This window comes from Oncorhynchus keta, chromosome 19, assembly GCF_023373465.1.
Source record: "Oncorhynchus keta strain PuntledgeMale-10-30-2019 chromosome 19, Oket_V2, whole genome shotgun sequence".
Classification (NCBI taxonomy): Eukaryota; Metazoa; Chordata; class Actinopteri; order Salmoniformes; family Salmonidae; genus Oncorhynchus; species Oncorhynchus keta.
The window spans coordinates 20016764-20044032 of NC_068439.1; the positions used below are offsets into that span (position 1 = coordinate 20016764).

General features: G+C 45.7%; 1 protein-coding gene and 1 long non-coding RNA gene across 7 annotated transcripts in view; both read right to left on the minus strand.

The window, feature by feature from the left end:
• Window positions 1–2487: 2487 nt before the first annotated feature.
• The window catches only part of LOC118397642 (engulfment and cell motility protein 1-like), a 241656-nt gene continuing 216874 nt past the window's right edge, over window positions 2488–27269 (minus strand). For all 6 annotated transcript variants that reach the window (XM_052469993.1, XM_052469990.1, XM_052469992.1 and 3 more), the window contains 6 exons: window positions 24028–24191; window positions 16676–16788; window positions 9796–9903; window positions 8941–9023; window positions 4266–4343; window positions 2488–4069 (listed from right to left, as the gene is read on the minus strand). In XM_052469993.1, the coding sequence (XP_052325953.1) occupies window positions 3869–4069; window positions 4266–4343; window positions 8941–9023; window positions 9796–9903; window positions 16676–16788; window positions 24028–24191 (747 nt within the window). In that variant the 3' untranslated portion in view covers window positions 2488–3868. The remainder of the gene's footprint in view (window positions 4070–4265; window positions 4344–8940; window positions 9024–9795; window positions 9904–16675; window positions 16789–24027; window positions 24192–27269) is intronic.
• On the minus strand, window positions 17747–20681 carry LOC127909296 (uncharacterized). The gene is made up of 6 exons (XR_008070651.1): window positions 20332–20681; window positions 18892–19995; window positions 18647–18695; window positions 18304–18499; window positions 17961–18254; window positions 17747–17911 (listed from the first exon to the last, which is right to left on the minus strand). It is a non-coding gene; the product is annotated as an uncharacterized LOC127909296 (long non-coding RNA).

Genomic DNA, 27269 nt, shown 5'->3' on the forward strand with positions numbered 1-27269 from the left:
GAGACTGAAAAACAGCTCCTATCTCAAGGCCATCAGCCTGTTAAACAGCCATCACTAACATAGAGAGACTGCTGTCAACATACTGACTCAAATCTCTGAACACTAATAAATGGACTATTCTTAAATAACACCACTTTAATAATGTTTACATATCCTACATCACTCATCTCATATGTATATACTGCTCTATACCATCTACTGCATCTTGCCTATGCCGTTTGGCCATGGCTCATCCAGATATATATATGCACATATTCTTATTTTCCCCTTACATTTGTGTGTATAAGGTAGTCGTTGTGAATTTGTTAGATATTACTGCATTGTCAGAACTAGAAGCACAAGCATTTCGCTACACTCGCATTAACATGTGTATGTGACCAATAATTTGATTTGATCGATAGCGAGTGAGACAGAGAAAAAACAAGAGAATGAGGGAGGAGGGCACAGTAGGAAGAGGTGGGAGGGAGGAGGGAACTTTGTACCTCTTTTATCCACATATTACCAGATGCACATCAGAGCCATCAGCCACTGTGACTAATCCACTTAACAGCCCAACAGGCCTGATCAGGCCAGCACCACAGTACAGGGACAAATGGAGTGTATTCCGGGGTGACCTGCTGCTTAAATATAAACTCTGTGTGTGTGTGTGTGTGTGTGTGTGTGTGTGTGTGTGTGTGTGTGTGTGTGTGTGTGTGTGTGTGAGAGAGAGATGTTGAATGCTGACACAAATACTAAACTATATGAAAATGACCAGGGAAATCATCTTCCATTAACAAATGAACAGTCTTCCCTCAGGAGTCTATGGACAAAATGGAACATTGTTCAGACAGACTCCATTGGGTCGAGCCACAGAGTGGTAAATGGCCTGAGATTCCCCCACGGAGGAGCGAGTGTGTGTATGAGGGAGAGTTCAGCGTGGAGAGGGAGAAAGAACCACTGTCACCTGTGTAAAGATAATAAATATGCCCAAACACAGCAGAGTATGTACAACCAGGCAACTCTCTCTCTCGTCTGTGGAAGAACTCTGATCCAAGAGACTGCCACGTACAGAACATAGAGAAGTCTCACCAATTCTTCAAAATTGACTGTATAGAAAGCCATATCAACGATAAATGTTGCAGTATGGGTATATTGTGTGATAGGAAACCTTACTGAACAAAAATATAAACACAACATCTAAAGTGTTGGTCCCATGTTTAATAAGCTGAAATAAAAGATCCCAGAAATGTTCCATACTCACAAAAAGCTTACTTCTCTCAATTTTATTTCACAAATGTGTTTACATCCCTGTTAGTGAGCATTTATCCTTTGCCAAGATATTCCATGACAGGTGTGGCATGTCAAAAAGCTGATTAAACAGCATGATCATTACACAGGTGCACCTTGTGCTGGGGACAATACAAGGTCACTAAAATGCGCAGTTGTCACACAACGCCACAGATTTATCAGGTTTTGAGGGAGCATGCACTTGGTGTGCTGACTACAGGAATGTTCACCAGAATGGTTGCCAGATAATTTAATGTTAATTTCTCTGCATTAAGCCGCCTCCAACGTTGTTTTAGAGAATTTGGCAGTACGTCTAACCGGCCTCACAACCGCAGACCACATGTAACCACGCCAGTCCAGGTCTTCCACATCTGGCTTCTTCACCTGCAGGATGGTCTGACATGAGCCACCCGGAGAGCTGATGAAGATGTCGGTTTGCACAATTGAAGAATCTTTGCAAAAATTGTCAGAAACTCAGGGAAGCTCATCTGCATACTCGTCAACCTGAACAGGGTCTTTACCTGACTACAGTTCGACGTCATAACCGACCTCAGTGGGCAAATGCTCACCTTCGATGGCCACTGGCATGCTGGAGAAGTGTGCTCTTCACAGATTAATCCCAGTTTCAACTCTGGCTGGCGTTGTGTAAGCCGAGCGGTTTGCTGATGTCAACGTTGTGAACAGAGTGGCGGTGGGGTTATGGTGTGGGCAGGAATAAGCTACGGACAATTAACACAATTGCATTTTATCGATTGCAATTGGAATGCAGAGATTCCGAGGCCCATTGTTGTACCATTCATCTGCCGCCATCACCTCATGTTTCAGCACTAAAATGCACAGCCCCATGTCGCAAGGATCTGTACACAATTCCTGGAAGCTTAAAATGTGTCCCAGTTCTTCCACGGCTTGCATACTCACTAGACATGTCACCCACTGAGCACGTTTGGGATGCTCTGGGTCACAGTAGTGTATATATATAATTGAACTGGAACACGCTGTTCCAGTTCAATTATATATATTTTTTTAAGGTATCTGTTACCAACAGATGCATATTTACAGTCCCAGTCATGGGAAATTCATAAATTAGGGCCTAATTTATTTATTTCAATTGACTGATTGCTTTATATGAACTATACACTCAGTAAAATCTTAGAAATTGTAGCATGTTGTGTTTATATTTTTGTTCAGTGTAGATAAAGACATGGACAATGCAACAAGAGGTCAGTTTCCTTAAATCTTTAATGTAAACAGCAGGTTGAGGGGCTTTCAGACCTAGAGACAAACATCTGAAGGTATTAAATATGGAAAATAATAAATCATATTAAAAATGTTGACTCATGATTCGCTTTTAAATTACATTTCCATGAACCTCCAAATTGACGGCCACATAGTTCTTGAAAACAAACAGAGAACTACTTCCCTTTACTAAAAACGCAAACGTCCCCCATACGGACTACTTGGCAGCATCACAAATATCACTCAATTACACCATCAGCTTAACAACGGTTTTTTGTTGTTGCTCAATATTGCTTGGAAATGTTACAGCAGAGTCGTAATGGAGCCTGATTGAACAGGATCAAGTCGGAGGGAAGAGATGTGTATGTCTGAACAAGCATATATTACAGTTATGTTTGTTTGGGTATACAGCATGGTCAAAGCAGCCGTGATATAGGATAGAAGACTTCAGGAACTTCAGAGGCAGTGTCCCGTATTGTATAACAGTGTCAGGTTTTAGAATGACACGCGTATTGTAACAGTCTACACAGGATGTGAAGTATGCAGAAAGATACCTGGGAGAAAAGTGTTAATACACACTTCAATGTCTTAAATACGCTTGATCCTTTCTTCCTCTCAGAGACATTAGCTGCCACGTAAGTGTGAATGGGGGACCGAGCCTGCTTCTGAAATGGCACCCTATTCCCTATATAGTGCGCTACTTTATTCCCTATATAGTGCACTAAAAGTAGCGCACTATATAAGGAATAGGGTGCCATTTTGAACACACAGAACGTTGGAGAACTGAAGACTAACGTCCCCAGCACTTCTTTATATTTTATAAAACGCCACACCTCTCATCCAACAGTCTGTAGAAAATCAACAAAACGAAAAAGGACAACCAAGCGATTATCAAAGAGAGTTTCTACAACAAGCCCCAAGCAAATGGCAAATTCTTCAGTGAAGGAGGAGTGAAGAGTGAGCAGGGTTGAGGTGAGAAGAACACTGTGAAGACATCTTGGAGAGTGATGACCAAACAACAACACTTAGAGAATGTTAGAACATCTCTGGTTTAGGACTCAAAGGACCCATATGGATGCTTCTTGGTTTGGTCTCCATGGTGACGTGATGATTCAGTCAGTGGGCCACCTAGTGTCGCAAAGAGTCATTAAGCGCCGCAAACGTATTAAATCGCACCCTTTAATTCAAAAAGAAAGTTTAGCAAGTATAGCAAGAAGGAAGGAAACTAGTTCAATAGAATCCTTTTTCTGTCACTCATAATTTTCATCGTCATTAGTTTCTTTTTCTTTTTTCCAGTTGCCGTTTTAGGAAAGAGAGAGTTGGTAGGTCCAGTACAGTAGCTAGGGGATTTTGATCGGTTGGTTAGTTAGTTGCAGTCATAAACAAAGTCATAGTTGCTAGGCTCCTTGGGAATTGGGGGAGGGGCCTCTGGAATCTGGATGTTCTCCAGATCGAGGAGGCGGAGCTTCATCTCCATGGAGAGTAGGGTATCCATGTCTGACTTGGTGAAGTCACTGGTCATCTCCTTTCCCAGGAGGGCGTTCAGACCGTCCGTCCACACACAGTACTGAGGAGAGACAGGAGAGGATGAGTACACACACACACAGACACACAGACAAAGACACACACAACCGTACATCAGTGTATTAACATTAAGTGTTCCACGTCGTGCTGTAAAATGGACAACCTCCATTGACTTCCTCTCAGTCCATCTCTGAATCCTGTCATTGGCTGGGTGACTGTGCCAACTGCTCAGTGCTTACCTCATGCTTGTCCGGAGCAATGAAGTTTAAATACTCGTCTGACTCGTAGAGGACGGAGAACGCCAGCTCCAGAACCTCCTGTAGCGAGAGGGGGAAAGAGAGAGACAGGGAGGGAGGGGAGAATGTGGGAGTGACAGAGTGATAGAGGGAGATAAGGAGGGAGAGAGAGCGGGGAGAAAGAGAGGAGGGGAAGGGAGAGAAGGAGAGGAGAGAGAGACAGAAGGAGGGAGTTGAAATGTAGCACTGTCACTAACATGCTAATGAGCTCCTCACCACTCCAGTGTGTGCATCCCTCCCACTGTGCCTCTATAACATGTTCTCTCCCCAGCCACTCCAACATCAGATGGTTTGGCTGTCATGTCTGTGTGTCAGGGGACAGGGGACGGGACACACCGAGCAGGGGGACAGCTAGGGGACAAACTGGGATGCAAAGGCACTTTGAGACGGTTATCCAACACAGGAGAAAAGTTGCCCCTAGAGTCTAACTTAATCCTTAGAGAGAAAACGCACAAAAGCTGACTTTGGATCAGTTTATTGTGTTCTCCACACGGGTCAGAAGTACACAGGTGGATGCAAACAATGAGTCAGATGGGGAATGCATAGGGACACCTGAGAGAGTTCCACACAGAGAACACTGAAGGAGAGCTGATGTCTCATTTGTTCACATCTGTTAAGGCTCCTTTGAAACAGATGTCTCTCGCTCGTCATCAAATGCCGCAGAACTAATGATAAATTGTGTAGCATATGGCACGCAACCACATAGATGGTGGAAGCGCATTGATCCAGAGCACCTACTGTATGTGTGTCCTAGTACTATGGGACATGTTGTATTTGATTCAACACAATAGGTCAATCCAATAGGCCTGACAAACAGATATCTCTGAACTGTACCCTGGCTCCCCATCTCCCAGGCCCAGTATACTGTAGAGTGATTCCACGTCCCAAATGGCACACTGTATAGTGCACTTTTTTGACCACAACCCTATTACCCATATAGTACACTTTTGACCAAGGCCCATAGGGAATAGGATGCCATTAGAGACGAATCCTAGGTTTATGGCTGCGCTGCCCGTGACCACAGAGGTTACTTTTTGTGTCTTACAGCTTGACTAATGAATGTTGCTCCGCTCGTGTTCTCATTCAAACAGCCCAAATAAGGTCGAGTCATCCAGCCAGCCATCCAGCCATCCAGCCAGCCAGCCAACCAGCCAGCCAGCCAGCCCACAGACCTGTAGGCCCATTCTTTCAGACACCAGATTTATGGACAGAGTAATAAAGGTCCAGGCGAGAGAGGAGCGGTGCTCCTTTGTCTTCAAGGCTATATTTACAGGACCTAATCTGTCAGTGTCAGCAGAATGTATTGGTTTCTAGTCACTACTTAGACAGGATCTGCGGAGGCTGGGGCTTTCGTACCAGCAGACAGGCTGGCAGGACTGAACACAGCTATTTCACCTTGGTTAAGATGTCTATACATAGAAGATATAGGGATTTGGGTTTAACGTGGCTGGCATGTCAACATCTACTTTGATAGTGGGTTGATATACCTTGATATTGAGTTGGCTATCATGTTATCATATAAGGCACAGCTACACTGACATATTTATTTATTTAATTTAACTAGGCAAATCAGTTAAGAACAAATTATTATTTACAATGACGGCCTAGGCCGACCAAACCCTCCCCTTACCCGGGCGATGCTGGTCCAATTGTGCACCGCCCAATGAGACTCCTGATCATGGCCGGTTGTGATACAGCCCGGGATCGAAGCCGGGTCTGTAGTGACGCCTCTAGCACTGCGATGCAGAGCCTTAGACCACTGTGCCACTCAGGAGCCCTTTACTGTACTGTTATATAAGGCACAGACACACAGACATGCAGTGGCTTAGACCGCTGTGCCACTCATGAGCCCTCTACTGTACTGTTATATAAGGCACAGACACACAGACATGCAGTGCCTTAGACCGCTGTGCCACTCAGGAGCCCTCTACTGTACTGTTATATAAGGCACAGACACACAGACATGCAGTGCCTTAGACCGCTGTGCCACTCAGGAGCCCTCTACTGTACTGTTATATAAGGCACAGACACACAGACATGCAGTGGCTTAGACCGCTGTGCCACTCAGGAGCCCTCTACTGTACTGTTATATAAGGCACAGACACACAGACATGCAGTGCCTTAGACCGCTGTGCCACTCAGGAGCCCTCTACTGTACTGTTATATAAGGCACAGACACACAGACATGTAGTGCCTTAGACCGCTGTGCCACTCAGGAGCCCTCTACTGTACTGTTATATAAGGCACACAGACACAGACAGATACTGTGATATGAGACACACAGACACAGACAGATACTGGGATATAAGGCACACAGACACAGACAGATACTGTGATATGAGACACACAGACACAGACAGATACTGGGATATGAGACACACAGACACAGACAGATACTGGGATATAAGGCACACAGACACAGACAGATACTGTGATATGAGACACACAGACACAGACAGATACTGGGATATAAGCCACACAGACACAGACAGATACTGTGATATGAGACACACAGACACAGACAGATACTGTGATATGAGACACACAGACACAGACAGATACTGTGATATGAGACACACAGACACAGACAGATACTGTGATATGAGACACACAGACACAGACAGATACTGTGATATGAGACACACAGACACAGACAGATACTGTGATATGAGACACACAGACACAGACAGATACTGGGATATGAGACACAGAAACACAGACAGATACTGTTATATAAGGCACACAGACACAGACAGATACTGTGATATAAGGCACACAGACACAGACACAGACAGATACTGTGATATGAGACACACAGACACAGACAGATACTGTGATATGAGACACACAGACACAGACAGATACTGGGATATGAGACACACAGACACAGACAGATACTGGGATATAAGGCACACAGACACAGACAGATACTGTGATATAAGACACACAGACACAGACAGATACTGTGATATGAGACACACAGACACAGACAGATACTGTTATATAAGGCACACAGACACAGACCGATACTGTTATATAAGGCACACAGACACAGACAGATACTGTGATATGAGACACACAGACACAGACAGATACTGGGATATGAGACACAGAAACACAGACAGATACTGTTATATAAGGCACACAGACACAGACAGATACTGTTATATAAGGCACACAGACACAGACACAGACAGATACTGTTATATAAGGCACACAGACACAGACAGATACTGTTATATAAGGCACACAGACACAGACACAGACAGATACTGTGATATGAGACACAGAAACACAGACAGATACTGTTATATAAGGCACACAGACACAGACAGATACTGTGATATGAGACACACAGACAGACAGATACTGGGATATAAGGCACACAGACACAGACATATACTGTTATATAAGGCACACAGACACAGACAGATACTGTGATATGAGACACACAGACACAGACAGATACTGGGATATGAGACACAGAAACACAGACAGATACTGTTATATAAGGCACACAGACACAGACAGATACTGTGATATGAGACACACAGACACAGACAGATACTGGGATATGAGACACAGAAACACAGACAGATACTGTTATATAAGGCACACAGACACAGACAGATACTGTGATATGAGACACAGACAGATACTGGGATATAAGGCACACAGACACAGACAGATACTGTGATATGAGACACACAGACACAGACAGATACTGGGATATGAGACACAGAAACACAGACAGATACTGTTATATAAGGCACACAGACACAGACAGATACTGTGATATGAGACACACAGACACAGACAGATACTGGGATATGAGACACAGAAACACAGACAGATACTGTTATATAAGGCACACAGACACAGACACAGACAGATACTGTTATATAAGGCACACAGACACAGACACAGACAGATACTGTTATATAAGGCACACAGACACAGACAGATACTGTTATATAAGGCACACAGACACAGACACAGACAGATACTGTGATATGAGACACAGAAACACAGACAGATACTGTTATATAAGGCACACAGACACAGACAGATACTGTGATATGAGACACACAGACACAGACAGATACTGGGATATAAGGCACACAGACACAGACAGATACTGTTATATAAGGCACACAGACACAGACAGATACTGTGATATGAGACACAGACAGATACTGGGATATAAGGCACACAGACACAGACAGATACTGTGATATGAGACACACAGACACAGACAGATACTGGGATATGAGACACAGAAACACAGACAGATACTGTTATATAAGGCACACAGACACAGACAGATACTGTGATATGAGACACACAGACACAGACAGATACTGGGATATAAGGCACACAGACACAGACAGATACTGTTATATAAGGCACACAGACACAGACACAGACAGATACTGGGATATAAGGCACACAGACACAGACACAGACAGATACTGGGATATAAGGCACACAGACACAGACAGATACTGGGATATAAGGCACACAGACAGACAGATACTGGGATATAAGGCACACAGACACAGACAGATACTGGGATATAAGACACAGAAACACAGACAGATACTGTACACACACTCACCTTGTTCTGCTTCAGAGCTCCCTTCTCCTTCATGTGAGGACAGTCCTTACCAGTGACCACCGCTTTGATATCGGCCACAGGCACTACGGGAGGAGGAAGAGAGGAATGTCAACATCAAGAATAACGTCCTCTCATAATCACCCGTTAGATTTAATGTCAACTGCTATTCTGTTGACATGCTACAATAACTACGAACAACGTCAGTAACAACCATCTTCGTTAGGCACCCTGGTAGTAAACTATTATTTTGCAAGTTGCACTTAGCTAAAAAAAAAAAAAAAAAGAAAAAAAGAAAACTGACAGTCAGTTTGTTTTTAATTTTTTAATTTATTTCCCTTTTATTTAACCAGGTAGGCCAGTTGAGAGCAAGTTCTCATTTACAACTGCAACCTGACCAAGATAAAGCAAAGCAGTGCGACACATACAACAACACAGAGTAGTTACACATGGAATAAACAAGCGTACAGTCAATAACACAATGGAAAAAAATAAAGTCTATATACAGTGTGTGAAAATGGCGTGAGGAGGTAAGGCACTAAATAGGCCATAGTAGCAAAGTAATTACAATTTAGAAAATGAACACTGGAGTGATAGATGAGCAGATGGTGATGTGCAAGTAGAAATACTGGTGTGCAAAAGAGCAGAAAAGTAAATAAAAACAATATGGGGATGAGGTAGGTAGATTGGATGGGCTATTTACAGATGGGCTATGTACAGCTGCGGAGATCGGTTAGCTGCTCAGACAGCTGATGTTTAAAGTTAGTGAGGTTAATATAAGTCTCCAACTTCAGCGATTTTTGCAACTCGTTCCAGTCATTGACCCAGAGCAGTACTTGTGTTGCTCACATTACTCACATTTTTCCTGTAGAAGGTCATGGGACACCTCTCCCAGAGGGCTCTCCTCCAGATCTCCATAGTGCAGGACTTTATGGTTCGGAGACAGTCGACAGTACCAGAACTTATCTATAGAGAGAGAGAGAGCGAGAGAGAGAAAGCGAGAGAGAGAAAGCGAGAGAGAGAGAGAGAGAGAGAGAGAGAAAGCAAGAGAGAGAGAGAGAGAGAGAAAGCGAGAGAGAGAGAGAGAGAGAGAGAGAGAGAGAGAGAGAGAGAGAGAGAGAGAGAGAGAGAGACAGAGAAAAAAAAAGACCAGCATAAAGACCAACAAACCTGGTGAAACAGACACTAATACACCTGGATTGTGTATGTACTGTATAGATCAGAACCACCCAAAGCATATTTACGCTACTTTCTAAAGGCAGCAACACCAAACACAACAACCCTAACACTATCCCATATGGACAGTCGGACACAGAACCTACCTAACAGCCTACCATACACCCCCCTCCCAGCCAGGCCAGACTGTGACCAGGTGGCAATTCCACATGAAGCCCTACAGGCCTGGCACCAGTCCGTCTCCCTCCGTCTCCCCTGCTGTTTAGCAGTTTTATTGACAGGGGGACAAAATAATGTTCAGCCTGCATCTAGGCACCCTATAGCACCTTCCCAATGGCATCATCTGGAACTCTGTGTTCAGTGCTGTGTGGGGCTGATTGGACCTTTCTGGTCTGTCTGACGATGGTCTCCTGGAAAATGTTTTCACTGTGTACCACTATGGGGCTGTGGTATGTGATGATCCCATGGGCTGTGGTGTGTGATGTTCTCATGTAGAGGTCAACCGATTAATCGCAATGGCCGATTAATTTGATTGCCGATTTCAAGTTTTCATAACAATCGGAAATTGGTATTTTTGGGCACCAATTTTGCAGTTTTTTTTACACATTTATTTAACTAGGCAAGTCAGTTAAGAACACATTCTTGTTTTCAATGACGGCCTAGGAACAGTGGGTTAGCTGCCTTGTTCAGGGACAGAACGACAGATTTCTACCTTGTCAGCTCAGGGATTCAATCTTGCAACCTTACAGTTAACTAGTCCAACGCTCTAACCACCTGCCTCTCATTGCACTCCACGAGGAGCCTGCCTGTTACACGAATGCAGTAAGAAGCCAAGGTAAGTTGCTAGTTAGCATTAAACTTATCTTATAAAAAAACTATCAATCAACCAATCATAATCACTAGTTAACTACTCATGGTTGATGATATTACAAGTTTATCTAGCGTGTCCTGCGTTGCATATAATCGATGCAGTGCGCATTCGCGAAAAATGATTGTCGTTGCTCCAACGTGTACCTAACAAACATCAAAGCCTTTCTTAAAATCAATACACAGAAGTATATATTTTTAAACCTGCATGTTTAGCTAAAAGAAATCCTGGTTAGCAGGCAATATTAACCAGGTGAAATTGTGTCACTTCTCTTGCGTTCATTGCAAGCACAGTCATGGTATATACAACATTTTGAGCAGCCTGGCTCATTGCGAACTAATTTGCCAGAATTTTACGTAATTATGACATAACATTGAAGGTTGTGCAATGTAACAGCAATATTTAGACTTAGGGATGCCACCCGTTAGATAAAATACAGAACGGTTCCGTATTTCACTGAAAGAATAAACTTTTTGTTTTCGAAATTATATGTCATTAATATGGTCAAATCCGGAAACAAAGGCTCGTATTTCTGTGTGTTATGTTATAATTAAGTCTATGATTTGATAAGAGCAGTCTGACTGAGCGATGGTAGGCAGCAGCAGGCTCGTTAACATTCATTCAAACAGCACTTTAGTGCGTTTTGCCAGCAGCTCTTCGCAATGCTCCAAGCATTGCGCTGTTTATGACTTCAAGCCTATCAACTCCCGAAATTAGGCTGGTGTAACCGATGTGAAATGGCTATTCAGTTTGCAGGGTGCGCGCTAATAGCGTTTCAAACGTCACTCACTCTGAGACTTGGAGTGGTTGTTCCCCTTGCTCTGCATGGGTAACGCTGCTTAGAGGGTGGCTGTTGTCGATGTGTTCTTGGTTCGAGCCCAGGTAGGGGCGAGGAGAGGGACGGAAGTTATACTGTTACACTGGCAATACTAAAGTGCCTACAAGAACATCCAATAGTCAAAGGTCTATGAAATACAAATCATATAGAGAGAAATAGTCCTATAATTCCTATAATAACTACAACCTAAAACTTCCTACCTGAGAATATTGAAGTCTCATGTTAAAAGGAACCACCAGCTTTCATAGGTTCTCATGTTCTGAGCAAGGAACTTAAACGTTAGCTTTTTTACATGGCACATATTGCACTTTTACTTTCTTCTCAAACACTTTGTTTTTGCATTATTTAAACCAAATTGAACATGTTTCATTATTTATTTGAGGCTTAATTGATTTTATTGATGTATTATGTTAAGTTAAAATAAGTGTTCAGTCAGTATTGTTGTAATTGTCATTATTACAAATACATTTAAAATAATCGGCAGGTTAATCGATATCGGCTTCTTGTGTGTGTGGGGGGGGGTCCTCCAATAATCGGTACCGGCGTTGAAAAATCCTAATCGGCCGACCTCTATTCTCATGGGCTGTGGTGTGTGATGTTCTCATGTGTCGGAGGTGGCTAGCGTGACTGATAGCACCCGGCACTGGGGTGCTATCGCCCGCTGGGCAGTTGGGGCCGGCTGGCACACAGGCTGGCATGCCTGGGCACTGTGGACAGGCCTCCTGTAGAGCAAGGCCTGGCACTTTATTCTCTACCCATTATGCATGTCCCTGGAAGAGCAGAACTAGGCTGGGGACCAGGGAGGGTTGGTTGGCGCTCGCATGGACAACACAGTCCAAATCCTAATAGCTGAGAATAGACATTTGGCAGCAGGGAGGCTGGCGCTGGTCTGTGGGGAGTGGCTGTGTCGTGCCTAGTGTAGTGGTGGTGTGAGACGACTGACTGACTGCTTAGGGAGCAGAGAGAGAGGAGAGAGAGAGAGAGCAAGAGAGAGAGGAGAGAGAGAGAGAGGTCGAGAGAAAAGAGAGGTAAAGAGAGGTAGAGTGAGGTAGATAAAGAGAGGTAGAGAGGTAAAGAGTTCGAGAGAGAGAAAGGTAGAGAGATAGGTAGAGAGAGAGAGAGAGAGAGAGAGAGAGAGAGAGAGAGAGAGAGAGAGAGAAAGAGAGGAGAGAGAAAGAGGAGAGAGAACGAGAAGAGAGAACGAGAGAGAGAGCAAGAGAGAGAGCGAGGGACAAGAGAGAAAGAGAGCGAGGGGCGAGGGGCGAGAGAGAGGAGAGAGCGAGAAAAAAAGAGGAGAGAGAGAGAGAGAGAGCGAGAGGATTTAGCCTGGAGCTATCTAGGCTGGAGCTATCTAGGCTGGAGCTATCTAGGCTGGAGCTATCTAGGCTGCCGATATCTAGGCTGCCGATATCTAGGCTGCCGATATCTAGGCTGCCGATATCTAGGCTGCCGATATCTAGGCTGCCGATATCTAGGCTGCCGATATCTAGGCTGCCGATATCTAGACTGGCGATATCTAGACTGGCGATATCTAGACTGGCGATATCTAGGCTGGAGATATCTAGACTGGAGATATCTAGACTGGAGATATCTAGACTGGAGATAAGTCGCTCTGGATAAGAGCGTCTGCTAAATGACTTAAATGTAAATGTAAATGAGATATCTAGACTGGAGATATCTAGACTGGAGATATCTAGACTGGAGATATCTAGACTGGAGATATCTAGCCTCCAGACAGAATACTGCTCAGATTGTTGTTATTGTTTCTGTTTCCTCAGCTATTAATATACAGCTACTCTCCAATTCACCATTTATTTCTTAACTACATAATTGACTAAGAAAATATTTTTGGGGGGATTTTGGATGCACTTTTGGGACACGTGATGCTTGCATACAACATAATGGCCCCTGTACCCATATTGCTTGTAATGACTTATATGTAAACATATATATCTGTATTTTCCACATACAGTAGGCCTCTGTACTTGAAAGACAGGGGACTCAGACTGATGCTGTTTGTCAGCTACAGGGCCTTCAGAAAGTATTCACACCCCTTGACTTATTACACATTTTGTTGTGTTAGAGCCTGAATTCAAAATGGATTAAATAGATTTTTTTCAGAAATATCTCATTTACATAAGTATTCACACCCCCATGTCAATACATTGTTAGAATCACATTTGGCAATGATTACAGCTGTGAGTTTTTCAGTGACACAAAATCTCAATTTAATCCATTTTAAATTCAGGCTGGAACACAACAAAAATGTGGAAAAAGTCAAGGGGTGTGAATACTTTCTGAAGGCCCTGTAGATACTCAGCTTTTAGAGACTCTAATACTGTTCCTGCCTCACACTTAGTGATTTGTATGCGTATATTGTATGTGGAAATATGATTTGAGAGGAGTCCTTTAGGAATGAAGCACTTAGAAAGTGCCGGGTGGAGGTGTGGATCTGCAGTTATACTAATTCTTCAGTTGTGTTCACTACAGTGTGGTGGCAGACAGCCAATAGCCCACAGGCCCTGGGCTGGGACGACAGCGCTTCCAGGGCACCTCAACAATACGTAACCTGTGTGTGCATGTGTGTGCGTGCATGAGAGAGAGCGCGAGAGAGACAGAAGCAGTTTATGCAGGGGAGAGACGGAGGAGGACAGAGAGAGACCGCGGAGGACAGGGAGAGTCGGAGGAGGACAGGGAGAGACGGAGGAGGACAGGGAGAGACGGAGGAGGACAGGGAGAGTCGGAGGAGGACAGAGAGAGAAGGAGGAGGACAGAGAGAGAAGGAGGAGGACAGGGAGAGACGGAGGAGGACAGGGAGAGACCGAGGAGGACAGAGAGAGAAGGAGGAGGACAGAGAGAGACGGAGGAGGACAGAGAGAGACGGAGGAGGACAGGGAGAGATGGAGGAGGACAGAGAGAGAAGGAGGAGGACAGGGAGAGACCGAGGAGGACAGGGAGAGACCGAGGAGGACAGAGAGAGAAGGAGGAGGACAGAGAGAGACGGAGGAGGACAGAGAGAGACGGAGGAGGACAGGGAGAGACCGAGGAGGACAGGGAGAGACCGAGGAGGACAGAGAGAGAAGGAGGAGGACAGAGAGAGACGGAGGAGGACAGAGAGAGACGGAGGAGGACAGGGAGAGACCGAGGAGGACAGAGAGAGAAGGAGGAGGACAGAGAGAGACGGAGGAGGACAGAGAGAGACGGAGGAGGACAGGGAGAGACCGAGGAGGACAGGGAGAGACCGAGGAGGACAGAGAGAGAAGGAGGAGGACAGAGAGAGACGGAGGAGGACAGAGAGAGACGGAGGAGGACAGGGAAAGACGGAGGAGGACAGAGAGAGAAGGAGGAGGACAGAGAGAGACGGAGGAGGACAGAGAGAGACGGAGGAGGACAGGGAGAGACGGAGGAGGACAGAGAGAGAAGGAGGAGGACAGGGAGAGACGGAGGAGGACAGGGAGAGACGGAGGAGGACAGGGAGAGACGGAGGAGGACAGGGAGAGACGGAGGAGGACAGGGAGAGACGGAGGAGGACAGGGAGAGAAGGAGGAGGATAGGGAGAGACGGAGGAGGACAGGGAGAGACGGAGGAGGATAGGATAGAGAGAGACGGAGTCTGGTCTCGGGTGGGAGATTTAATCCTCTCCGGCTGTGAAAGGCACCACATTATAGCGGTGCTAACCGATAAGGCCTCCCCCTGTGCTGTGCTGTGCTCTCTCCCTGCTGTGTCCAGGCCTACGCGCCAGCCAGTCAGTCAGTGTGAAAAAGGATATTAGGCTCAATGCTCCCCAAACACTCCCCTCTGAAGTGTAAACGCTTCATATGTCCTCCAGCTCCACAGGGAAAGGATGAACAGGCTTCCATTCCACCGCCACAGTTAAATCAAGGACAGGGAGATATATGCTATATCCCAAATGGAACTCTATTCCCTGTAAAGTGCACTACTTTTGACCAGGACCAATAGGGCGCTGGTCAAAAGTAGTGTACTAAATAGGGAATAAGTTGCCATTTGGGAATACAACCATAAACTAAGCTTCTACTGAAAGGAGGGATTTTGATGTTACTGTTAATAAAAGCTACGTAGAATGTCATGGGACCTGGGACACACGACGCCAACAAACGCCCAGACAAAAGGGGAGTCACTAACAGATAAAACGCCCTACATTTCCCCCAGACATCTGATACATCCACAGCACTGAAGGAACTGGTTCTATCTGGGTCCAAAGGTTCTGAAGAGTCACAATAACCAACTTCATGTCTATTCCAGAACTCTGAGATGACCAGGGAAGAGCTTCAGAAGCCCGGCCGAGAATTTAATTAGGCCGTTCCTCCATTAGTGAAATCGATTCATGCACTTCAGAGCAATGAGGCTCAGTGGAACTGTAGAGCTGGGGACAGAAACCGTTCCAGACAAAAAGGTAAGGGCCACACAGCTCAGATATTAGCTGCTTTTGGAAGCAGTAGGATGTCTTAGTAAATTCCTGACACTGTGTTAAACACTGACTACACAAATCATTAAGGACACCTTCTCTTTCCTTGACATAGACTGATCAGGTGAATCCAGGTGAAAGCTATGATCCCTTATTGATGTCACTGATCCACTTCAATCAGTGTAGATGAAAGGGGGGAGACAGGTTAAAGAAGGATTTTTAAGTCTTGAGACATGGATTGCACAATTCAATATTAGGAAGGTGTTCTTAATGTTTGGTTTGGCACACACATGTTTGTGCGTGTGTATGTGTGTGTTTTCTTGATTCACAGCGACAGAGCCATTACTGACCCAATCACAAAGGCAAATAGTGACAGAGGAGGCAGTCTAAGTACGTTGTGTGTGTGCGTGTGTGTGTGTGTCACCCCCACCTTGCCTCCGGCGGCTGCTGATCTTCCTGAAGCAGGTTCCGTCACACAGACGGTTGAGCCTCTGTTGTTTGATCAGCTCCATGATCTCTGGCTGGATCTTCTCCCGCAGCTCCCTACAGACCAGAGAGAGAAACAGTCAGTCAGTCACAGGGAGAACAGGAAACAGTCAGTCAGAAACACAGGGACCAGTCAGTCAGTAACACAGGGACCAATCAGTCAGAAACACAGGGACCAGTCAGTCAGAAACACAGGGACCAGTCAGTCAGAAACACAGGGACCAGTCAGTCAGTAACACAGATACCAGTCAGTCAGTAACACAGATACCAGTCAGTCAGTATCACAGAGACCAGTCAGTCAGTAATACAGGGACTAGTCAGTCAGTATCACAGGAACCAGTCAGTCAGAAACACAGAGACCAGTCAGTCAGTAACGCAGGAATCAGTCAGTCAGAAACGCAGGGACCAGTCAGTCAGAAACGCAGGGACCAGTCAGTCAGTAACGCAGGAACCAGTCAGTCAGTAACAGAGACCAGCCAGTCAGTAACACAGAGAAAACAGGAACCTGTCAGTCAGTAACGCAGGAACCAGTCAGTCAGTCACACAGAGACCAGTCAGTCGGTCACACAGAGACCAGTCAGTCAGTCAGTCACACAGAGACCAGTCAGTCACACAGAGACCAGTCAGTCAGTGTAACAGAGAAAACAGAGACCAGTCAGTCAGTAAGAGAGAGAGATAGAGACTCACTGGCACAACACACACGGGGTTTTGTCCCAAATGGCACCCTATTCCCTGGTCAAAATAGTGCACTATTTAGGGCAGGGGCAGTCAACTCTTACCCTATGACGACCGGAGCCTGCTGGTTTTCTGTTCTATCTGATCATTAATTGCACCCACCTGGTGTCCCAGGTCTAAATCAGTCCCTGACTAGAGGGGAATCACCCACCTGGTGTCCCAGGTCTAAATCAGTCCCTGACTAGAGGGGAATCACCCACCTGGTGTCCTAGGTCTAAATTAGTCCCTGACTAGAGGGGAATCACCCACCTGGTGTCCCAGGTCTAAATTAGTCCCTGACTAGAGGGGAATCACCCACCTGGTGTCCCAGGTCTAAATCAGTCCCTGACTAGAGGGGAATCACCCACCTGGTGTCCCAGGTCTAAATCAGTCCCTGACTAGAGGGGAATCACCCACCTGGTGTCCCAGGTCTAAATCAGTCCCTGACTAGAGGGGAATCACCCACCTGGTGTCCCAGGTCTAAATCAGTCCCTGACTAGAGGGAAATCACCCACCTGGTGTCCCAGGTCTAAATCAGTCCCTGATTAGAGGGGAATCACCCACCTGGTGTCCCAGGTCTAAATCAGTCCCTGACTAGAGGGGAATCACCCACCTGGTGTCCCAGGTCTAAATCAGTCCCTGACTAGAGGGGAATCACCCACCTGGTGTCCCAGGTCTAAATCAGTCTCTGACTAGAGGGGAATCACCCACCTGGTGTCCCAGGTCTAAATCAGTCCCTGACTAGAGGGGAATCACCCACCTGGTGTCCCAGGTCTAAATCAGTCCCTGACTAGAGGGGAATCACCCACCTGGTATCCCAGGTCTAAATCAGTCCTTGACTAGAGGGGAATCACCCACCTGGTGTCCCAGGTCTAAATCAGTCCCTGATTAGAGGGGAATCACCCACCTGGTGTCCCAGGTCTAAATCAGTCCCTGACTAGAGGGGAATCACCCACCTGGTGTCCCAGGTCTAAATCAGTCCCTGATTAGAGGGGAATCACCCACCTGGCGTCCCAGGTCTAAATCAGTCCCTGACTAGAGGGGAATCACCCACCTGGTGTCCTAGGTCTAAATTAGTCCCTGACTAGAGGGGAATCACCCACCTGGTGTCCCAGGTCTAAATTAGTCCCTGACTAGAGGGGAATCACCCACCTGGTGTCCTAGGTCTAAATTAGTCCCTGACTAGAGGGGAATCACCCACCTGGTGTCCCAGGTCTAAATCAGTCCCTGATTAGAGGGGAATCACCCACCTGGTGTCCCAGGTCTAAATCAGTTCCTGACTAGAGGGGAATCACCCACCTGGCGTCCCAGGTCTAAATCAGTCCCTGACTAGAGGGGAATCACCCACCTGGTGTCCCAGGTCTAAATTAGTCCCTGACTAGAGGGGAATCACCCACCTGGTGTCCTAGGTCTAAATTAGTCCCTGACTAGAGGGGAATCACCCACCTGGTGTCCCAGGTCTAAATCAGTCCCTGATTAGAGGGGAATCACCCACCTGGTGTCCCAGGTCTAAATCAGTCCCTGATTAGAGGGGAATCACCCACCTGGTGTCCCAGGTCTAAATCAGTCCCTGACTAGAGGGGAATCACCCACCTGGTGTCCTAGGTCTAAATTAGTCCCTGACTAGAGGGGAATCACCCACCTGGTGTCCTAGGTCTAAATTAGTCCCTGACTAGAGGGGAATCACCCACCTGGTGTCCCAGGTCTAAAATCTGTCTCAGTCACAGGCTGAGGCATACTGGAATTAGGCACACTAACCAGACGACCTATTAGAATAGAACGGCACTATTCAAACTGGAATTAGGTACACTAACCAGACGATCTATTAGAATAGAACGGCACTACTCAAACTGGAATTAGGTACACTAACCAGACGACCTATTAGAATAGAACGGCACTACTCAAACTGGAATTAGGCACACTAACCAGACGACCTATTAGAATAGAACGGCACTATTCAAACTGGAATTAGGTACACTAACCAGACGACCTATTAGAATAGAATGGCACTATTCAAACTGGAATTAGGTACACTAACCAGACGACCTATTAGAATAGAACGGCACTACTCAAACTGGAATTAGGTACACTAACCAGACGACCTATTAGAATAGAACGGCACTATTCAAACTGGAATTAGGTACACTAACCAGACGATCTATTAGAATAGAACGGCACTACTCAAACTGGAATTAGGTACACTAACCAGACGACCTATTAGAATAGAACGGCACTACTCAAACTGGAATTAGGCACACTAACCAGACGACCTATTAGAATAGAACGGCACTACTCAAACTGGAATTAGGCACACTAACCAGACGATCTATTAGAATAGAACGGCACTACTCAAACTGGAATTAGGCACACTAACCAGACGACCTATTAGAATAGAACGGCACTACTCAAACTGGAATTAGGTACACTAACCAGACGACCTATTAGAATAGAACGGCACTACTCAAACTGGAATTAGGTACACTAACCAGACGACCTATTAGAATAGAACGGCACTACTCAAACTGGAATTAGGCACACTAACCAGACGACCTATTAGAATAGAACGGCACTACTCAAACTGGAATTAGGTACACTAACCAGACGACCTATTAGAATAGAACGGCACTACTCAAATTGGAATTAGGTACACTAACCAGACGACCTATTAGAATAGAACGGCACTACTCAAACTGGAATTAGGTACACTAACCAGACGACCTATTAGAATAGAACGGCACTACTCAAACTGGAATTAGGTACACTAACCAGACGACCTATTAGAATAGAACGGCACTACTCAAACTGGAATTAGGTACACTAACCAGACGATCTATTAGAATAGAACGGCACTACTCAAACTGGAATTAGGTACACTAACCAGACGACCTATTAGAATAGAACGGCACTACTCAAACTGGAATTAGGCACACTAACCAGACGACCTATTAGAATAGAACGGCACTACTCAAACTGGAATTAGGCACACTAACCAGACGACCTATTAGAATAGAACGGCACTACTCAAACTGGAATTAGGCACACTAACCAGACGACCTATTAGAATAGAACGGCACTACTCAAACTGGAATTAGGCACACTAACCAGACGATCTATTAGAATAGAACGGCACTATTCAAACTGGAATTAGGCACACTAACCAGACGACCTATTAGAATAGAACGGCACTACTCAAACTGGAATTAGGCACACTAACCAGACGACCTATTAGAATAGAACGGCACTACTCAAACTGGAATTAGGCACACTAACCAGACGATCTATTAGAATAGAACGGCACTATTCAAACTGGAAACATAAACAACTGACTCTGTCCACACACAAAGCATTATGAGTGCTAGGACCATATGGTGAGGTGGGAAAACATAAGAGGAAAACACACACACACACACACACACGCACACACACACGCACACGCACACGCACACGCACAGCCCCCTGCAGTGATCTGTCATTTAGCCTAGCATGTAGGTTTCTCTGCATGCTCTTCCTCTGCATATAAAAGCTCTGAACACAGCCCCTAACATCTACAAACATGAATTATACATAAAACCTCCTCTGACTGGGGAAACACGCGGGCCCACATAGTCCATGACTTCCCAGCCAGTCAGGACGCTGCTGTGGAAAAAACAGCCTATCAGAGGGCTGCTGTGGAGAGGACTGTCGAATCAGATTTTCTTTCTCATTAGGTCAGGCTCTCTGTGCCTTGCCCTAGCAATTAGTTCCACTGGCTCTGTGCTTTCTTATTATCAGTGGACTACATCATTACATTGATCTGTAGTTGGATGTTGAGTTGACATACATGTAAGGTTGAAGTTTCCCCTAGGTACAGATCGAGGATCAGCTTCCTCTCCCCAAATCCTAGTTAGGAAAATGTTAAACTGACCCAAGATCAGCATCTAGGGGAAACTTCACCCTACTCTGATATCTGTCAGTGGGAAGGGACGCTAAGGATTCAGTTACTCCACATAGTGAAATCATCTTTGTCTGTCGTCCTGTCTGTGTCTCAGACTTTGTCTGTCGCCCTGTCTGTGTCTCAGACTGTCTGTCGCCCTGTCTGTGTCTCAGACTTTGTCTGTCGCCCTGTCTGTGTCTCAGACTTTGTCTGTCGTCCTGTCTGTGTCTCAGACTGTCTGTCGCCCTGTCTGTGTCTCAGACTGTCTGTCGCCCTGTCTGTGTCTCAGACTTTGTCTGTCGCCCTGTCTGTGTCTCAGACTTTGTCTGTCGCCCTGTCTGTGTCTCAGACTTTGTCTGTCGCCCTGTCTGTGTCTCAGACTTTGTCTGTCGCCCTGTCTGTGTCTCAGACTTTGTCTGTCGCCCTGTCTGTGTCTCAGACTTTGTCTGTCGCCCTGTCTGTGTCTCAGACTTTGTCTGTCGCCCTGTCTGTGTCTCAGACTTTGTCTGTCGCCCTGTCTGTGTCTCAGACTTTGTCTGTCGCCCTGTCTGTGTCTCAGACTTTGTCTGTCGCCCAGTCTGTGTCTCAGACTTTGTCTGTCGCCCTGTCTGTGTCTCAGACTTTGTCTGTCGCCCTGTCTGTGTCTCAGACTTTGTCTGTCGCCCTGTCTGTGTCTCAGACTTTGTCTGTCGCCCTGTCTGTGTCTCAGACTTTGTCTGTCGCCCTGTCTGTGTCTCAGACTTTTGGCACTGCCATTTTATAAATCAGATTCATTGCAGTTCAATCTCATTCACTCTTCACCTCTGAAAAGCACCCAAATGAGCTCTTTCAAAGGCCACATACTGTAGATAAATCTCTGGGATGGCTTGTATCAAATGTTCCTGGACACAGAGTATAGAGTGGCAGGACCCACTGAGATGGGAGTGGAATCCAAATAGAAATGGAAACGTACTTCATTATTGAAGCCTGAAATATTGTAGCAAATTATGTGGAGGACTCAAGAATGAATTATACATGACTTTTCTCCCCTTCTATACAGTTACTGTATTGTACATTACATTAGGTAAAGCTGTACATTGAGTGCACTACTTTTGATCAAGGGCCCTATGTAGGAAATCTGGAACCAACCCTGCATTATACCCTGAAGAAGACAGCTTGGCTGTCGAAAAGTTGGTAATTGGTAATTAAATGTTTGCATCTGAGCTTTTAGAGTGTGCGGCCTAAAACCATATGAGATGCAGCCTAACACCTTCTCTCATAAATGTTTCCTCTGCATTAATGAATGTAATATTCATTCTTGTTAAGACCCTGTTTATATAAGCTGGTCTAATTTGAGTGAGTGTGCCCTTACAGAAGGTCAATGTTACACAGGTCTTTCTTTCCAGCACATTGCAATCCTAAGGTTTGAACAACCCCACGTCCCAAACATCTGGCGCTTACCGTCTAAAAGCTAAAACCATTTCCCCTCCCTCATTTCTCCAATAACAATGACCCTTTCACATGATCAATATCAGCTCCATACATGCCACTGTCCGGTTCTTCAGAGACCAAGCTGGCTGCATGAAATCATTTTCAATGCCGCTAGATGCTAAATTCCTTAAAATACAGTGACAGGACAAACAATGTTCTTTATTACTACGACTTTATCCATAAGTAGTTAATGAGTGCTTTAATAGAACTGAACATACACTCTCTCTAGTCTGATGCACAATAAGACCGTAATGGAGGATTCACTCAGAACACCATTTGTAGACAAATTCGATTTTAATGCAGATTTTCAATCCTGAGGGGAACCGAACGCAGGTGTGCTGTGCCAATAGCCAACATTATATGAACAAATGGATAAAGGATGGAAATGAGCGAGGGTGGAGGGCCGTTTTATTAAATTAGTATTAACTAACGTGTTTCCTTTCTTCCACAGTCATATTGTCTCTTGTTCCCTTTGTTTTCGTCTGTTTTTGGACTGGGCAAATGATGGGGCATGAGGACATCCATGTCATGAATATGAGCAACTATTTCCTTTATTTCCTATTTCCTTTCTGCCTCAATGTTTTTGTCTTCTTTTAATGAAGGATTGGGTACATCTAGACATCGATATCACTGACTGCTGTGTCCTTCTCAAGCAGTTCCGTCTTTTCCTATTGAGAGGACCATCACGCACGTTGGCCTGGCGGGTAGGATCGAATCCCTGACAGGGTAAAAACCAGTTGCTCTGCCTCTGAGAAAGGCAGTTAACCCACTGTTCACCGGGAGCCGATGATGTTGATTAAGGCAGCCCCCCCACACCTCTCTGATTCAGAGGGGTTGGGTTAAATGCGGAAGACACGTTTCAGTATTTTTTCAACCTTTATTGAACTAGGCAAGTCAGTTAAGAACAAATTCTTATTTACAATGACGGCCTACCCCGGACGACGCTGGGCCAATTGTGAGCCGCACTCCCAATCACGGCTGGTTGTGATACAGCCTGGAATCGAACCAGGGTCTGCAGTGATGCCTCTTAGACCGATGCGCCACTCGGGATGTATTCAGTTGTACAATTGACGAGGTATCCCCCTTTCCCATCCTCACACACACACACACACACACACACACACACACACACACACACACACACACACACACACACACACACACACACACACACACACACACACACACAGTAGACTCACAGGATGGGGCGGGACTGGAAGTCTTCTTGGTTCATCCTCTCAGACTGGCGTATCTTCAGGATCTCAGTGTAACTCAGGTTCTGCAGGCGACTCTTCAACTGGTCCAGGGAATTAGGCTTCTGTATCAGCGCTCGTATGATCTGCTCCCTCACCACCTGCATCACCTGGGAGGAGAAGACAGAGGGGGATTTAGAGTAGTAGAGAGGTGGAAAGACCTTGGATGTCTGGATAGGAGGTAGAGAGAGAAGGAAATCTAGGTTACACATATGGGGCTGGCTTCCCACACACAGATTTATTTTATACCTGGTTTAGAAAGCATTCTCAATGGAGGTTCTTACTTAAAATATATTTTTTGGACTAGGATGAATCTCTGTTTAGGAAACCGTCCCATGATGTGATGGAAAGATGCCATTTTATGAAGGCACTTTGGATGGAATATTTGTATTTGTATTACTTGCACACAAGTAGATGTCTCAGTGGACATTTTCAGATCACTTTTTGGAGCTCTCAGGCAAACATCCCACCTCAAAACGTATCTGCTCTACAGGATGTTTGCAGAGCTCAGGAGAATAGCAGGAGCGGATTCGGGAGAGACACGATGTGAGAAGGGGAGGAAGTGAACGCCTGCGGCAGAAAGCCAGACGAACAAGCAAATGATCAGCATATCAAAGAACCTGTCAGTCTGGGACGACACGGGCTGCTGTCACGCTCCAAAGGCCTCGTCTTTGTCCCAAAAGGCACCGTATTCCATATATAGTGCACTACTTTTGAACAGAGCCCAATGGGCCCTGGTCAAAAGTAGTTCACTACATAGGGAAGGCAGCCGCTGTTTGCTTTGACTGTAGGAGCAGTGCGATCAGCGCTCACACAATTAGAGCTCAAATCTTCGAGCGAGCCAGGTACAGTAAACATGCACATTTATTAAAACAGGAATTTAACAGGAGACAATTCCATCATTGATATCTAGATGACCACAGATCACACCAATAACATGTTCTACTGAATGGAACGTGTAACATGCTGTTATGACTGTAGAAAAAACTCCTCTGTGACCCATGTCGCAGACACCGGCTTCCGGATGAGCTAAACGCCTCCTCCGCTTCGAGGAAAAAGTGCTGCCAACACGGACCCCCTCAGCTCAATAGGACTGTTCTCATTCTCTGTGGCTGACGTGAGAACGTCATTTAAGCGTGTTAACCCTAATGAGGTTGCCGGCCCAGACGGAATCCAAGTCACGTCCTCAGAGCATGTGCAGACCAGCTGGCTGGAGTGTTTACGGACATATTCAATCTCCCCATATACCAGTCTGTTGTACCCACTTGCTTCAAGATGTCCACCATTGTTCCTGTACAAGAAAGCGAAGGTAACTGAACTAAATGACTATCGCCCCGTAGCACTCACTTCTGTCATCATGAAGTGCTTTGAGAGGCTAGGTAAGGACCATATAACCTCCACCTTACCCAACACCCTAGACCCACTACAATTCACATACAGCCCCAACAGATTCATGGACAACGCAATCTCCATTGTACTCCACACCGCCCTATCCAACCTGGACAAGAGAAATACCTTTGTAAGAATGCTGGTCGTCAGCTACAGCTCAGTGTTTAACACCATAGTGCACTCCAAGCACATCACTAAGCTCAAGGCCCTGAGTCTAAATCCCTCCCTCCACAAGTCCTGGACTTCCTGATGGGATGACCCCAAATGGTGAAGGTAGGCAACACCACCTCCGCCACGCTGATCCTCAACACGAGGGCCCCACAGGGGTACGTGCTCAGCCCCTCATGTACTCCCTGTTCACCCATGACTGTGAAGGAAAATAACCTCTTCCTCAACTAAACGAAGGAGCTGATCATGGACTACAGGAGCTAGTAGCAAGAGCATGCCCCCATCCACATAGACGGGGCCGCAGTGGAGAGTTTACAAAAGTCCTCGGCGTGCACATCACTGACGACCTGAAATGGTCCCTTCACACAGACAGTGTTGTGAAGAAGGCGCAACAACATCAGGAGGCTGAAGAAATTAGTCTTGGCCCCTAAAACACTCACAAACTTCTACAGATGCACTATTGGTACGGCAACTGCACCGCCCGCATCCTCAGGGATCTCCAGAGAGTGGTGAGGTCTACCCGACACATCATCGGGAGCACACTGCCTGCCCTTCAGGACAACTACAGCACCCGGTGTCACAGGAAGCCAAAAAAACCATCAATAACCTCAGCCACGGCCACTTCACCCCACTAAAAAGAGGAGACAGTATAGGTGCATCAAAGCTGGGACTAAAAGACAGAAGCTGTTTATCAAACTCCAGGCCATCAGAATGTTAAAAAGTCACCACTAGCCTGCCTCCACCAAGTACCCTGCCTTGAACTTTGGTCACGGGTACTAGCTGGCTACCACCCTAAAGTCATTGGACACTGGTCACTTTAGTACTGTTTCCATACTGTTTCACCCACTTTACATGTACAGTTGGAAGTTAACCTACATTACCGACATTTAATCCTAGTAAAAATGTCCTGTGTTTGGTCAGTTAAGATCACCACTTTATTTTAAATGATTTATTTCAGGTTTTATTGCATCACATTCCCAGTGGGTCAGAATACACTCAATTAGTAGTTGGTAGCATTGCCTTTAAATTGTTTAACTTGGGTCAAATATTTCAAGTAGCCTTCCTCCTGACAGAGCTGGTGTAACTGAGTCAGGTTTGTAGGCCTCCTTGCTCGCACAGGATTTTTCAGCTCTGCCCACACATTTTCTACAAGATTGAGGTCTGTAATGGCTTTGTGATGGCCACTCCAATACCTTGACATTGTTGTCCTTAAGCCATTTTGCCACAACTTTGGAAGTATGCTTGGGGTCATTGTCCATTTGAAAGACCCATTTGCGACCAAGCTTTAATTTCCTGACTGATGTCTTGAGATGTTGCTTCAATATATCCACATAATTTTCCATCCTCATGATGCCATCTATTTTGTGAAGTGCACCAGTCCCTATTGCATCAAAGAACCCCCACAACATGATGCTGCCACCCCCGTGCTTCACGGTTGTGATGGTGTTCTTTGGCTTGCAAGCCTCCTCCTTTTTCCTCCAAACATAACAATGGTCATTATTGCCAAACAGTTCTATTTTTGTTTCATCAGAACAGAGGACATTTCTCCAAAAATGTCAATCTTTGTCCCCATGTGCAGTTGCAAACCGTGGCTTTTTTATGGCGGTTTTGGTGCAGTGGCATCTTCCTTG